This window comes from Epinephelus fuscoguttatus, linkage group LG11, assembly GCF_011397635.1.
Source record: "Epinephelus fuscoguttatus linkage group LG11, E.fuscoguttatus.final_Chr_v1".
Lineage (NCBI taxonomy): Eukaryota > Metazoa > Chordata > Actinopteri > Perciformes > Serranidae > Epinephelus > Epinephelus fuscoguttatus.
Window position 1 is genome coordinate 24,028,784 of NC_064762.1, and position 15,416 is coordinate 24,044,199.

General features: G+C 42.2%; 1 protein-coding gene across 1 annotated transcript in view; it reads left to right on the forward strand.

The window, feature by feature from the left end:
• Positions 1–15,416, forward strand: part of lama2 (laminin, alpha 2) — a 325,147-nt gene that overhangs the window by 110,101 nt on the left and 199,630 nt on the right. The window contains exons 9-14 of the mRNA XM_049589718.1: positions 977–1,155; positions 1,250–1,349; positions 1,802–1,859; positions 4,726–4,828; positions 5,027–5,167; positions 9,826–9,990. Coding sequence (XP_049445675.1) covers positions 977–1,155; positions 1,250–1,349; positions 1,802–1,859; positions 4,726–4,828; positions 5,027–5,167; positions 9,826–9,990 — 746 coding nt within the window. The remainder of the gene's footprint in view (positions 1–976; positions 1,156–1,249; positions 1,350–1,801; positions 1,860–4,725; positions 4,829–5,026; positions 5,168–9,825; positions 9,991–15,416) is intronic.

Sequence of the window (15,416 nt, forward strand, 5' to 3'; positions counted from 1 at the left end):
AGTGGTTTTAATATTGTGGCTGATCGGTGTAAAGTTCACAGATCTTGTTATGTCTTCCATAATTGACACACAGTCCAGGGGTAGAAATATACAAATCTGATGTGGCTAGGTCAGCGGCTGGCTAGCCAAGCCAGGATAGCCATGCTAAAGTAGATAGCCAGGCTAAGCTAGTTTACAGGCTTAACGTTTGTTGCTCGTTGAATTCTGTGATCTTAACTCATTGTCTCAAACATTTCCAGGGTCAGATAATCCAAGGTCCCAAACCCAAAATCTGTTGAGAAATGAAGAGATATGCCAAGCACAGAGAGTACAACTAATAAGAACACAGAAAACCTTTCAAATGGAGTCAATATAAAGTTTCGATGTGGCTCTTTTCTTGCTATTATGGTCTTGCTAAAACTGAGCATAGCAAGTAGTTTGGTTGAATTCTCTGTGCTTTTGCCCTGCTGTCGTGACTTGGAGTTAAATTCTGCCCCTGATTAGTTTGGAGCATGTGGCCAGGCATTACACATTGCACCTTGAATTGATCTTCTATTCAAACCGAGACATCCTGGATTAGATCCCTGTTCTGTAAAACCTTTTAAATAATATCCACAGTCACACTGCAGAACAACTCTTTGCTTTTATTTCTGAATTTTAAATGTTAAGCACAGTCAGTAGGAAACGGGGCTAATGCTAGGCTCCCCTCTCACTACTACACTGTGGGAAATGGCAAATACAGGCTAAGACCCACTTTTTCCTTTCTGGACCATGGAGATAACACACTGCTCATGGTCAGTGTGTGAACCTTAGGGTACTGTCTTCAAAACAAGGTTTGATGTTTCTCTGAACTCCTATGTAGCAGAAAGTAAATGGATTAAAAAGGCGATCGTCTTTGCTTCATGCTCAGTATGGTTGGAGAAGGCGGGGGCAGGACTCAACAATCCCATCAAACACAATGCAACAGCACCAAATTTTTGTGTGTTTGTGTTTTCAGAGTGTAATTGCCATGGTAAGGCAGAGGAGTGCTACTTTAATCAGACAGTAGCAGACCTGTCACTCAGCCTGAACATCCAAGGTCAAAACAGAGGGGGCGGAGTCTGCATTGGCTGCCGTGACAACACAGCTGGAATCAACTGTCAGTCATGCGTTGATGGATTCTACAGACCCACGGGGGTACGTCACATATGCACGCACCTGAGCCTCATTTGACATTCTTTATTATGATTAATTGAATGTGTGAAAGTGATTGTTTTCTTCACGATGCCAGGTGAGCGCGGAGGAGGAGAACCCCTGCATCCCCTGCTCATGTGACTCACATGGGTCAATCAGCCAATCATGTGTCGCAGATCCAAGCCAGGCTACGCCCAGTATGCAAATACACTCTTTAATCTTTCTGTCTTTCCTCATGTGTGTCACTCTTGCTCTCTCTGGATATCGTCCATGTTTGAAATGGTACACACACATAGAGAAGTTTTCAGTGAAAACAAACACGTTAGACATTTTAATCAATTTTTAAAGTGGTACTTCAATAACTCCAACATTTCATCGATTCAGTCCTGCTTGATTTCCTATGGGGTTGGGGTTAGACAAGTTCAGCTGCGTGCACAGAAGCCTCTGTTATTGAAAACTGTCTCTGACAGAACAGAACATCTATTTATATTAGAGATAATTTTACTCCTCTTTGTACTTCTACTGTTTTTATGTCTAGAAAGAGGAGCTATTTTAAGTGCAGCCACTTCAAAGAGATACCCATTCTGTTTCCCCTGCGCTGTTTTGCCTTTAAAAAATGTGTGTCTGTGTGTGTGTGTTTGATTGACAGATCAGCCAGCGGGGTCGTGCCGGTGTAAGGAGGGTTTTGGGGGTCTCCAATGTGACAGGTGAGAGACACGCATACGTGTGCGTAAACACACACAGAAAAAGAGACAGACACATTGTGACAGGTGAGCAGAACCTTTCAGCTGTTGTCTGTTCCAATTAGTGCTCGGAAATGACCAGAAAGTTTCCATTAAGCTCTTTGATGGTATTTATTATCACACACACACTCAGTTACACGCTGTAAAGAAGTCAGTGAGTAAATGGACATGGTATAAATGCCAGACATACTGTTTCATTTGCTATTCTGATTTGTTTTTCTTGACTCCAACTTGAATTATTTCTTTAATAACATATTTCACACACTTTTATCTCTAATGGACGCTGAACGCAGCCTGATATCATCAAGTGGAGTCTTGTTTTTCCAAACTTGAGGTTAAATCACAACCAGGGAATCAAAAGATATACAAACAACAACAAGAAGAGCTTTCTGTCTCAACCTGTGAATCTGTCAACAAGGTGCTTGATCTTAAATTGTATTGTCATCATCTTTTATTGCTGTAATGGCTTGTTTGTATTATCTTTTCCCTCACTGCAACTTCCCTGTGGGTCTAATTCAGGTTTAATGTAATCTAATCTAATCTAAAAGCTGATACAACTTTTCCCCCAAACTTTTTTAATGACCTGCCCACAGATTGGGCCAGCAGCATAGACATTGTCTTTTAAATCACTTCTTAAAATGACCTTTAATAGACTTTGCTTCAGCTCACTCTGCCTCTTAAAGCTGGGATAGGCAGCAATCTGGAAATGGGAAAAAAGCAAAACCAAATGGCAGACTTGGAAATAACAGACTACCACGGGCATATGAGTGTGCTTCATACAATAACCCATTGTTTCCCATACATTGATTTATTTAATACTGTTTCATTGTACAGATGCACGGACCTCATTTGTTCATCCCTTTCTTGCCCTGCTTTCTCTCTGTTTTAAATGAGACCACAGATTAGACAAGAATTAGCTAGCTAATGACCTCACGGTCCCTCTACCTTGCTTCCCACCGCTGTGGATTGCTTACCTTGGAAAAGAGCGGACAGCAGCATGGGAGACAGACCTCTGGCCGGTGGCTGTAGCAGCTCGAATTTGGCCAGCGCAAACCCCTCTAGCTCTGGGTGCCAGTGCCAGATCTAACCTGTGTGACATCAGCAACAGAAAGTTTGCTGATCATGTGGGGGGTTGGGCTGTCTGTACCCCTGGCACCGGGGTTCGCACTGGTTGGATTCAGGTTGTAACCGCTGACTGGGGGTCTCTGTCTGAAACTGCTGTCACCTCTTGTCTTGGCAGGGTGGTCTGGAGCAGTGGGGAGATAAGGGGAGGGCTCGCTGTGATTCGAGGCTCTAGCTAACGTTAGCTTTGTAAATGTGAACTTGAGGCAGCAGTTGTGAGCCTTTATCTCAGCTGGATAACTTTTAGCAAAACTTTCTTTCCATCTTTGAAATACATCGCTGATAATGACATGTTTCTTGTTTATTATCAGACTCTCTTTTAGACTTTCTTTTTGATAAGTCCATCTTTCTTTTTTTTGGGGTTGCTTTGCAGTGTAGGCAGTAAGTTGCCAATGCTGTAATAGCAACTTTATCTGCAGGTTTCTTCGCCATTGAATCAGGCTTTCACCAAAGGGGTGTGCATGCACATCTGTATTTGTAAAACAGCCAGTAGGAATGCCCTCTCTCTGAAATGACCTGTGATAGGCTTAAGTCTCCTGTCAAGTGTTATGCGGGATTTATACTTTTGCGTCAAATCGCCGTACCTACAGTGCAGGCTCTGCGTTGACGTAGAGCCTACGCCGTAGCCTGACATGCACCTCCCCAGAAATGTAACTATATGTCGCGGTGACGCAGACCTCCTGTCTATTTTTGTGAGCTGAAACCATTTCCCTCAGTGGAAACAAAGCTTTTATTTACTTTTATTTCACAGATAAAAAAACCAAAACAATAAATTGTCAAGACAATAAAGCCTCCACAAAAATAGCATTTTAAGTCTTGTGTGTGATTTATCCTGGCTTCATATGAGTAGAGGAAATCTCTGCTCATCGCTAGGCTAATTTATACAATGTAAAATGCCATAGGCTTGTGCTAATAACGTTAGCATGTTGTATTTGGAAAACGTGTTTAGTTGTAATGGAGCCAAATTTTGTAACGTTACCTTTGTTAACTGTCAGGTTGTCCCTGGCTTCGTATGAGTGGAGGAAAAAGTCGGCTAGACACAAGGCTAATCTGTGCAATGTAAAATGCCATAGGCTTGTGCTAAAAACTTTAGTATGTTGTATTTGTGGGGAAAATGTGTTCAGCAAATGGCAAGAGCTTTGTCTGTGAATGCTGTGAGTTGTAATGAAGCCGATTTGTGTACTTGTGTTTGAAATTGTCTCTACTAAGCCATATTTAATGTGTGTTTTGAATCAACTAAACTTTACAGCACTTCACAGAAACCTCCATAGCCGACCAGTGTTTTGGAGGTGTAACTGCAGAGTGACACAGACACACCACTGCACAAGTATAAATCCCCCCTTAGATTTTCTAAAGCCTGGAAGCAGAGCCAAGAGGAGGTGCAGAAGTCGAGTTTTCTGTCCGTCCTTTTGAATTACATTATGCTTAAAGTTTATTATGGGACTTTTGTCCAATAAGCTTTAATAGAGGAGTTTCTTTTACACTAATGTGTTTCCTAAGACTCCACATACATGCATGTCGCCTGAGGTGCGAGGTCAGCTGTTTGCTTCAAACTAAAGGATCAGTGTCTGGCTCAGAGACAGTATGACTGAGATGGACGAAGCGTTTGTTCGGAGAACTGAACCTTTGACCTTGTAGTGAAGGGAAGGCCTCTTTAACACTCGTCATCTTTGTCTTCATTATTGTTATTAAATTCATTTGTCTGCAGGTGTGCCATTGGTTATATGGGCTACCCAACCTGCCAGCGCTGTAACTGCACTGTGGAAGGAAGCAGCAACGATGACCCGTGTGTAACACCCTGTGTGTGCAAGGTACACTCACTCACACACTTTTAATGTGCACAAATAAGTACTCTGCGCTAACCTTTCTAGCCCCGTCATCATTATCTTCACCACATTAACACTGCAATAACATGCTTTGTGCTCATAACGTCAGTGTGAGGGCAGCCCATAAACTTTGCTGCGTCTTTGTTCTCTCTCTGTCTCTCCTTCTGTCGTTCTCTCCTGCAGGAAAACGTGGAGGGAGAAAACTGCGACCGCTGTAAGCTGGGATTCTTCAACCTCCAAAGAGAAAACCGACGCGGCTGCGAAAAGTGCTCCTGCATGGGCGTTTCCAGTCAGTGCTCAGGCTCCACATGGACCTATCAGAATGTAGGCACACACACGATTCTTCTCTGTCAGCCAATAGGGATGTCTCTTTATCTGGGTTTTACCATAGAATGTAACCCTAACCCAAACCCAAAGATTTTAAAAGACTTGGTAAAATAGAGAGATACAGAATGATATATAAACCTTAAAAAGTACAGGCACTGCTCTTTAAACAAATAATAATCCAGCCAGATCATCCAAACAAAATAGTAGTATTTCCTTTAATAGAATTAAAATGTCAGTGTTCTAAATGGGTGAATGCATTGGTCTAAAGTTCGACAATCCACAGCAGAACATGACAGGTAGGACACTGTGTTTCATTTCTGCACAATTAGAGCAGTGTGTGCTGTTTGTAACACATACAAATTGTCGCTGGTGTAATAAAGCCACCTCAGCACTGAAAATCTTTTAGAAAAAGATTTTAAAAGTGTCACAGTCTACCAGACGCACCAGTCGCCTTCCACAGCATGATACCTGTCATTTCTGTTTAAACAAGACAACCAGCTGGAGACCGTCAAAGGAGGGCAAACATTATTAACTCCTGCAATTACTGTAAACGAAATTGAAATCCTGGCGCCGTGCCATATGTACATGACACATATTACAGTGCACACTTTATGTGATGCGCTTACCCTTACAGCCCTGAAAGCATTTTAAACCAACATCTCAGAGCAGAAACATTTATTTCAACAGAGTTGTTGCAGTTACTAGATCCGCCTGCATCCGAGGACCAAGTTAAGACTGTTTCAGTCTTTGGTGTGGAGTCCAGCGTTGGTGAACCTAGACACATGAATTTTGTAGATGGAATTGTAGATGTCCAAATTTCCACTTTATGACTTCTTACCCATGTTGGCTTAAATTTTGAGTTTAAAGTTTATACTGGTCCATGGAAACATAAGTTGACAAAGCAATCTTATCACAATATCCACCTCTTATGGCTCGATCTTCTAAAGTCAGTAAACTTTCTCTTTCTTATCTCACAATTTCCTTTAGTAGAGTATGTACCTACATTTTAGTGGTGGACAAAATTGAAATTGCGGCAAACTGAGTTAACCTAGCAGAATGCATTTAATTGCACTTAGTTTTTTATCTGCTTCTGTCATTTTCATGATTTTCTCCTGCATACATTTGCATAAAGGGAACAGAATCACCCCACTGATTACCCAAAAGAAATGTCTCAGATGACAGGAAAGCTGCTCTTCCACACTAATGCCCCAGTTTCATAAATACCCTTCAGGTGCTGAACACACATGACACAAGGTGAAAAAATAATAAATTAACCTGGCTCAGAGATTTCTGAATAGCAAGAATGCATCTGGAATTTAATAAAAAAAGAGTCACTTGTTGCGTGTGAGTAGCAGCAGGGTATTCAATGACAAGTTTTTACCAAATGCGCATTTAAGAGAGTGGATGTGGATGGGGCAGAGTGGAGGTGAGCGAAAAGGAGAAGAGTGAAAATGAGGGGAGAGGAGAAGAAGAGAGGGCAAGACTGGAGAGACGAAGGGTGGAGACAAGACAAGAGGAGGGAGAAGGAGAGAGGTGAAAAGAGGAAAACAGTTTTTGACTGACAGGCGGGGTGGGAGAGGAGGGGAGAGGAGATGCTGACAGGATGACAGCTCTGATTTAGACACCGATAGTGTGTGTGTGTGTGTGTGTGTGTGTTCAAAAGGGGAAGCCAAGGTCAGGTTAATTGCAACGACAGATGTGTGTCTGGCTGTCTCTCTTTCTGTCTCTTACACACACACACACACACACACACACACACACACACACACATGCACACACAATCCTGCAGGAGTTGAGTTAAAAAAAACCTCTTTTTAGGTGTCACGTGTTAGACTACCTGGCTGAAATGTGATGTATATATGTGTAAAGAATCGTTAATCATGTCTCAGTCTCATTCCAGTTGACCCTTTGCTAAGTCCCGCCCCCCAATCATAACGTCGCATTGGGCCGGCTCAGACCAGGGTCTGACAACAACAACCTTGCCATGCTCCATTGACTCTAATGCAATTGTTTCAGATTTCCTTCATTTTCAGGCAGGTTTTGTGGATTTGGAGCTAAATGTTGTGCCTGGGGCACGTCGTGTATTCATGATACTCATTACCTGGAGAGGTTGGAAAAAGATATACATTTCTTCCCTGTTCCAAAACCAAAATCAAACCCTGAAAAGTGTAGGGTTAGCTAGCTAGCTACTGAAGATACAGCCTACTGAATGTAAGTGAAGGGAAGCAGGGAAACTTCACTGATATTCAACCAGCAATTAGCAAAGACAACCAATCAGAGCCGAAGAGTCTCTAACGCAGCTGTCAATCCTGTCAGTCATTGCTTGTGAACTGTGGTCAAACTTGGGAAGTTTGGAAGTTGGTCCGCCCAGTGAGTGGTGCTGAGGTTTGGCTCAAATGTTTTTAACATGGCGCACGGGTCACAAACTTTCTCAGTTTGATTGCAGTTCCCGAGCTTGACTGACAGGACTGACAGCTGCGTTAGAGACTCCCCGGCTCTGATTGGCTGTCCCTGTTCACGTGTGGTAATGCCATTAGAAACAATATAAGGAGGAAAGGAATTTGATCTTTTTCACAGATGATCTGTCTCATGTACCACTGTCAGGATATAGTGACAGTTTCAGCAAATGTAATGAAAGAGATAGTTGTATAAAATTTAATTCTGAATTAACCATAAGAGTCGAAACCAGTTGGACTGAGAACTAAAAGGGGAACAACGCCCATTGTCAAAATTCATATATGTTACTCCTATGGTTCTAGCTCCTGACTTTATACCCAATGACATCACAAGTAGAGAGTAGCACATGTTCACAAATACTTATTTAAATTTACTAGGCCATGTACATTATACTCTTGAAGTCTTAATTTAGGTGGCGTCCCCCTTTAAATAAGTGTCGATTTGTTGTTCCGTTTATGGCTATATTATCTTAGATGACAGTTAAGGCCCAGATCACGCAGAAAGTGTTTTAGCATCTGGAGGCGGTTTTTGTAATTGTTTTTAATGAGAATGAAGCTTTTTGCTCACGTTTTTTGGCGTGACTGCGCTTAAGGCACTTGCCGTTTTTGCCAGAGTGCTCTGAACTCCTTGCCCCAAGTCATCTCTTTTTTTGACATCTTTTTTCCCATTGTCCAATCAGATGACTTGAGAGGCGGGCCTTCACGACAACAATTTTACAGTTGGTAAACAATGGAGAAGAAACTGGTGGTATCGGTTGCTGGATACCCAAAGCTATATGGCCCTGACGATAGACAGTAGGTTGTCGAACTGCCCCTGAGTCATCCTAAAATATGCCTGGAAACAGCCATCATGGAGGAGAAGCTCCTGGACCAGCTGGCGGTACTCCCCATGATCCACCCTCTTTTATAGGGTCTCATGTACCCACACAGATCTCTGTTTCCCTGTGCCCAACAAAGTATTTACTGACAGCCTCTCACCCTCAACCAGAGCTGCAGCAAGTACCCTCTGCCTCAACATTCTAGGAACTAGATACTGATTACTGTAGAAAACAAAACCACGAAAAAAACGTTAGATCGATTACAGGGGAAGGTTAGTGATGAGGACACATCACATGAGGACGTGATGGGGTGGTTGGCAACAATAAAAAGGTGCGGCAGACTTTTTTTTTGTAGTGGTGGCATTTAAAAAAAGCAGTGCAGTGCGCCTCTCTGTGCTATTAAGGCTTCAGGATGTTAAAGGATATTTCAGGGACGTTTTTACCATCAGTGGACCATTGGTGTTAGGATTGACACTGATATTGGATTAGGACAGGGCAATATAGAGAAAATCAAATATCACAATATTCTTGTCCAAAACCCCCGAAATGAAGACAGATTTTTGATGAATAATCATCAGTAATGTGGATATTCTGACTAATTGCATCACTTTACTGTTCAGCATTTAAAATCAGGAAAAGACAACACTTATGATATTATGATATCCAAAATCTAAGACAAAATCTAGTCTCACATCATAATATCAGTATACAGCCTGGACAGCAAAAGCTAAGAGATGTCCAGTTGGTCAATAGAACAGGAGGAACCTGCATAGTCGATGTACTGAAACAGTCAGACTGTAGTTATATAGCAGGCAGCACAAAGCATGACCACCAGCCGGGCATTATAAGTAAAGCTGGTCAGATGATTAAGGTGTTCACACTGAACATAACGGGTGACTGACTTTAATATGGTTGCTGTCGGATGTGACTGATCTGCTAACAGTGAGCGCAACTTGAGTCTTTATTTCAGTGTGAAGGTCAGTTCCGTTTGAAACTCTCTGAATATACTTGAAAAAATCATACTGGAATCCTTTCAAACATTCGTATGAATAGCTCTCTTGATCACTGTATTTGCAGTGAAAGTGAAGGGCACACTACTCTTTGCTGAAACAGGGAAAAGAGCCCAATTTTGCCCAAACAGAATGACCAGAGCTGTAGGTAATTTTCCAATATTACGCTGAAGTGTTTCTGGGTGTTGAATCTTAAACACCTGCACATATGATTTCTTTGTGTGCTTTGAAATGAGACAGTGAACTTCGGTCTAAGGCTGTTTTCATGTCAATAGAAGAACAAGAACTGTTGTTTTCTCAGTTAATGGAGCTGAAAGTTGCCTGAATCCTTAACTTTTTCCTCCCTTTTCTACCCGAACCTTGTTTTGCAGGAGACAACTCTGACAGGCTGGCACCTGCTCGGAGATACAGGAGGCAGAGTGTGGTCCGTTCACAGGCAGACACCTCCATATCTCAGCGCCCGACACTCAGACGTTGTGAATGATCTTGGCTCTGCCTACTACTGGAACGCACCCGGACTATACTTGGGAAACAAGGTTAGATGCAGACACACACGCTCGTATATGTTTACGCCCTCTTTTCATATACTGTGCTGTCAAAATCAAATTGAAATGATCAATGATGTCAAACATACAGCCGACTGGCCAAAACCAGCCTGCCTGCTCAGAGGTGCCAGGTTTCAGGAGCAACAGTGAGGACCCAAATTCATGTAAAATGCTGCCTCAGAGGCTTTTCCATCCTGACCAGATTACAGTTCTCTGAAAAAACAATGAATACTTATCGGGGTCAAGTTTAACTACATATTGAGCATGGTACAAAATATTGTCGGTCAGCAGCTTCAGCACAAAAGAGTCTGTCTCAGACCTCTATTTTAAAATAGTATTGGTGAAATCCTATTGCCAAGGCACTGCCTAAACTCAAGATTTGTAAATGGTTTGTAAGGCAGGGGATAATTCAACCTGCCTCCTCAACAACCTCTACTTTAGTTTGGTGTGGCGCTGCCTACGCAGGAGTATGGAAAAATACACATGTAAAGACAGTGAGTAGTAGACTGGCTGGCCTACCCAAACGAACCGCACTTTGGGGGCAAACAAACTTGAGTGCGACTGAACTGAACCAAACAGGGCAGGTGTTATTATGGCAATGGTTTAACTGGTCTGGCCCACGTAAGACCAAATTGGGCTGCATGTGGCCCATGTACTAAAATGAGTTTAATGGCCTTGGTTGAACATTTACTTCGCGACAATAATGCTTTCCCATTTACTGAATCTTTTAGCTCTGAGCAAGCCGTCTGTCTGTCTACACTTCACTTTCAGTGCTTAAAAGCAGTTGTACTGCACTTGAGAGCTCCCATGTATTACTGTTACTGATTGTATGAGTTCAAGGCTCAGTAATCAAGGATGGATTTTATTTTTACAGGTCTAATTTTACTTTCACGGTTTTTTTCATGTGTAGATTTTTCTGCACTGTTGAGACCCACGCTGACAACTGGGGAATATGAGGAGACACTGCAAATTATATTTAACTCTCAATTAATTACACCTGTAATTATGTCTGTACTGGGTGAAGTAATGACAAGGGTATTTTACAGTTTTATTTCTTTTAGTACAAAGGAATACTTCGCACATCTATTTCCAAACAGGTGCATGGAGAGGGACGAGCAGAGCACAACTGATAGAAAAACTACCGCAACTTGCAAAAATAGTGATTTTCCATAACTAGACCTTCATAGAGCAAACAGTTTTGTAACAAAAAGAAGCCATCTTAAGCAGGAGTGGCTGTGAGTTTGCAGTTAGTCACATTACGCATGTGCACCACACATCAATTTGTGTGACAGTCTACAGTATTATACATAAAGATAGAGCAGAGCCCTGGACTAAGAGGCATCTGGTATTTAAAGTGTATAGCGGAATGAACAACCAGTTAAATGAATATGAATATAAATAGAAGCATAACATCGAAACACAACTAATGGATAATATAAAAAAAAGGTGCAAACATGTCAATATTTATTGCATCTTAGTGAACATTATACACAGTATAAATAAGTGGTGCTGATTGCCAGACTCAGTGCAGAGTAGTCATGAAATGGAATGCCTTATTAGCTGTACTATATTGTCTAACTTTGCATTAGAGGGACGGAGGTGATGATGTCCGATATGAAGTGTAGTAGTGCAGGGTTTTTGTAGAGTGGGAAGGGGGGATGGGGGGTTCAGGAATCAAACAGCTTGAGGAAAGAAACTGTTGCAGAACCTTGCAAACTTCGTCTGGTTGCTGCAAAACCTTCCACCTGATGGCAGGGGGGCAACCAGACTGTAGGAGGGGTGTCATGGTCACCACTTCTAGGTGGTAGGGTGACCTCTTCAATAGCACAGAAGCGTAATGAGATGTCATAGTGAGCATCATGATAATGCACTGCTATGGGACAGTCTATCATTTCTGCATACAGTGCGTTTGTGCTCACTGATCTTAATTCTTAGATAATTACAGCTGTGATTATGTCTGTGCTTGGTGAAGTGATAACAAGGGTATTTTACAGGATTGCTTCTCAGTTAAAAAAAACACATGCATGGAATTCAGTTTAAGTTTGAGTGGCTGTCAGTGCACTGGATAAAAAAAACATCCTTTGAATGTAGGATGAACAAAATAACAGTAATATGACACAGTGCCTAACAGTACACAAAACGCTGCCTCAGAGATAACCATAGAGTTGAGTGAGACCTCTCTAACACAGTCTCAACAACAATAATCTTTTCAAACATAAAATGTTTTCAGAGGCTTTGCACTGGATTTTATTAGATTGGTCAGATGTTTCTGTTGTTGCTGTTCCCTATAGATAGACATCACTGTCATCCTATAGCGAGCTTTTGAATTGATTTGAATGTACAGCACCTAGTATGAAAAAATACATATTTATAAGGTACCACTCCAAGAAAAGTCCTTACTCCCCAATAATTTACTCTATGATACAATTTCAGACATCAAATTTCGACTGAATAAAGCAATACTATTTTTCAGCGCTGCCTCTATTTTTTTTGTAGCTTTCTTTTTTTTTGGCTTTATGGTCTGGCACCTGGTCACTACCTTTTTATTAAGTCCCAGCCTCACCTGCCTGCTGTGCCTAGGAGTGTTCACAACACAGCAAAAGAAGAGGAAAATAAGAAAATACAGGTCAGATTCTCTGCAGATAAATACGCCACCATACAGCACAGTCTTTACATTGTGTTTTATTTTTATTTTTATTTTTTAGGAAAATTAGCTCCTGGTGAAAACCTCCTGAATATATGAACCCCAAAGGAATTCTTACAAGGAGAAGTTTGTAATCAATTATCCAATCAGCTGTGTAGTTTGAGACACTGGACCATTTGCTAAGTCCCGCCCCCGGACGCAGACTGGCCAATCATAATGTGGCATCGGCCTGGCTCAGACCAGGGTCCGACAAAAACACAGCTGTGCCCCAGATTTCCTTCATATGTCCTTAATTTTCAGGCTGGTTTTGTGGCTTTGGAGCTAAATGTTGTGCCTGGGGCACGTCGTGTATTCATGATACTCGTGTATTCATATACATGATACTAGGTTGGAAAAAGATATACGTTTCTTCCCTGTTCCAAAACCAAAATCAAACCCTGGAAAGTGTAGGGTTAGCTAGCTAGCTGCTGAAGATATAGCCTACTGAATGTATACACATGCTGCTTTTGCTTTTTAATGATTATAACAGTGAAACAAAGACCGACCCTGCTGTACAGAAACCAGTGAAGGGAAGCAGGGAAACTTTGCTGATATTCAACCAGCTCTGTGTGTCATCACAGTGTGTGATGAATGGTGTTTAACTTCCTGTGGAGATCCCTGCTCATCTGGCGGAAGTTTTGAGTGTAACACCGTTCTTCTGCACACACTGCGATGCCACACAGCTGGTTCAATATCAGCAAAGTTTACCTTTATATTCATTGTCTTGTGTGGTGATCAGCAGTGATGTGGTGGTTCACTTTTACACTGTGATCTGTAGCATATAGTTCGGCTTTAGCTTCTAACTGTCTTTGTCTTTTTAACCTGTTGTTGCTGCTGAGTCAGTTTGACATCCTGGATATATCCTTCAAACACAGACTGTAGACCCCTCTGTCTGCTTCTCTCTGGAATCACTGTTTCATTTTTCCAAAAACATGATAATATTTCTTCAGGGAGTGCAGTCAGATATGGTGTGGTCTCCATGCTTAGACAGCTTGATGGACCATCATAAAGGGGCGGGGATTAGTGAAGGGTTATCTTCACACCTTCACATATCGCTGCAAATACTAGTCTAATGATGTGATACTTTTTTCTTAATTTCTTTAAGTAGATCAAGCAGGATATTTTTATCAGTGTTACTTCCAACCGACTGTTCCCATCACAACATTAAAAGTTGCCACCATTTCACAGCCTAATGACCGCGGTGACAGGCAAATATGAAGAAACTGACATGAGGCTACATCATTAGGATGGGCTTGAATATATAAATAGATCCAGTTTGTGATCTCAAAGTATATTCCCTGGATGTAAATCTAGTGAGAAAGTACCCTGCTGGGTGTTCACCTCCCTCCCTCCCAGCCACTGCTCCTCTGTATCTGCGCCTGCTAATGTCGACTGTTTGAATTTGCGCTGCAGTTTTCTGCGGTCGCGATTAGACTTTATCACTCCAGCTGGCAAATAGCTGCAGTCCATGTTTCTGAAGTCGAGTTGTTGCCCTGCTACAACAACAGTCTGACTGTGATGTTTGTCTGGGTGTCATGGCTTAGAGGACTATACCACAGAATTTCATTACTTTGCACCCTGCAGGCCTAGCTTGTCATCTCACTTCTTTGTCTGATCCTCTATCCATCCCTCCCTCCCTCCCTCTAACCATCCCTCCATCCCTGCTTCTTTTCATTGGTCTGCTTCTCTGACTCTCACTCCGTCTCTCCAGGACTCCCATTTTTCACCTCCCTGTTCCTAAATCATCTCCCTCTACTTCCCCCAAGCTTTCTTGCCTCTCTCTTTCTGTATCTCTCGCGCTCGCTTTGTGTCTCTCAGGGTAAACAGTGTTTCGCCTGTTGAACTCGATAATCAACTGTTTTTCTCTTGGTGCTCACACACACACACACACACACACACACGCAGGCACAAGCACACACTCACACACATGCACACACACAAACAGAAACACATATTCTCATTCAAACACACACCCGCACACACAGAGTCACACACACTCCCAGGCCTATATAAGTCAGATAATGATGTGTTTTGGAGGCATTAGGGACAGCGGAGCAGAACCGAATGCCTCCAAACATGGGAAACAAACAAATTACAACTATGTGTGAGTGTGTGTGTGCGTGCGTATGTGTGTGATGGCTAGAAGCAGTGTGCGAGTACTGTATGAAAAAGCGATTCTTTGCTTCAATCTCTGATCGTGTTACAGAGATAGATGCTATGTGACTTGATTGTGCGACTCTTTTAGACACACACACACGCACACACACACACACACACACACACATACACAGTGGGGTCTGTCATGTTAGTGTGTATCATTGGAAGTGACAGGCTGTATGCGTAATGACAAGCTAGCAGTGGATGTATAAGAGTATAACTGTGTGTGTGATTACATTCTTAATTCTCGTGCATGACCTCCTGTATCATTAATGCCAAAAGATGCTCATTGGCCCATTAGTGCGCTCTGTGGATGCTCATTGGTCCAGAAGCATGTTCCACTGATGCTCATTGGGCATTTTATCGCCTGTGTAGGTCCAGGGACTGCTCACTCACAAAGATGGGCATTACTATCGTTAAAGCGTGCGCTGTTTAGAATAATATTTCTGGTTTATGTGGCAGTGAAGTGCAGATATGAAGAGATCAGCATCAAAAGCCAAGTATGAACCCACAATGTCACAACTACGAGAGTCTAGTATTATTGTAATAAGGTGGTCTGCATGTTTAAAATAAAATA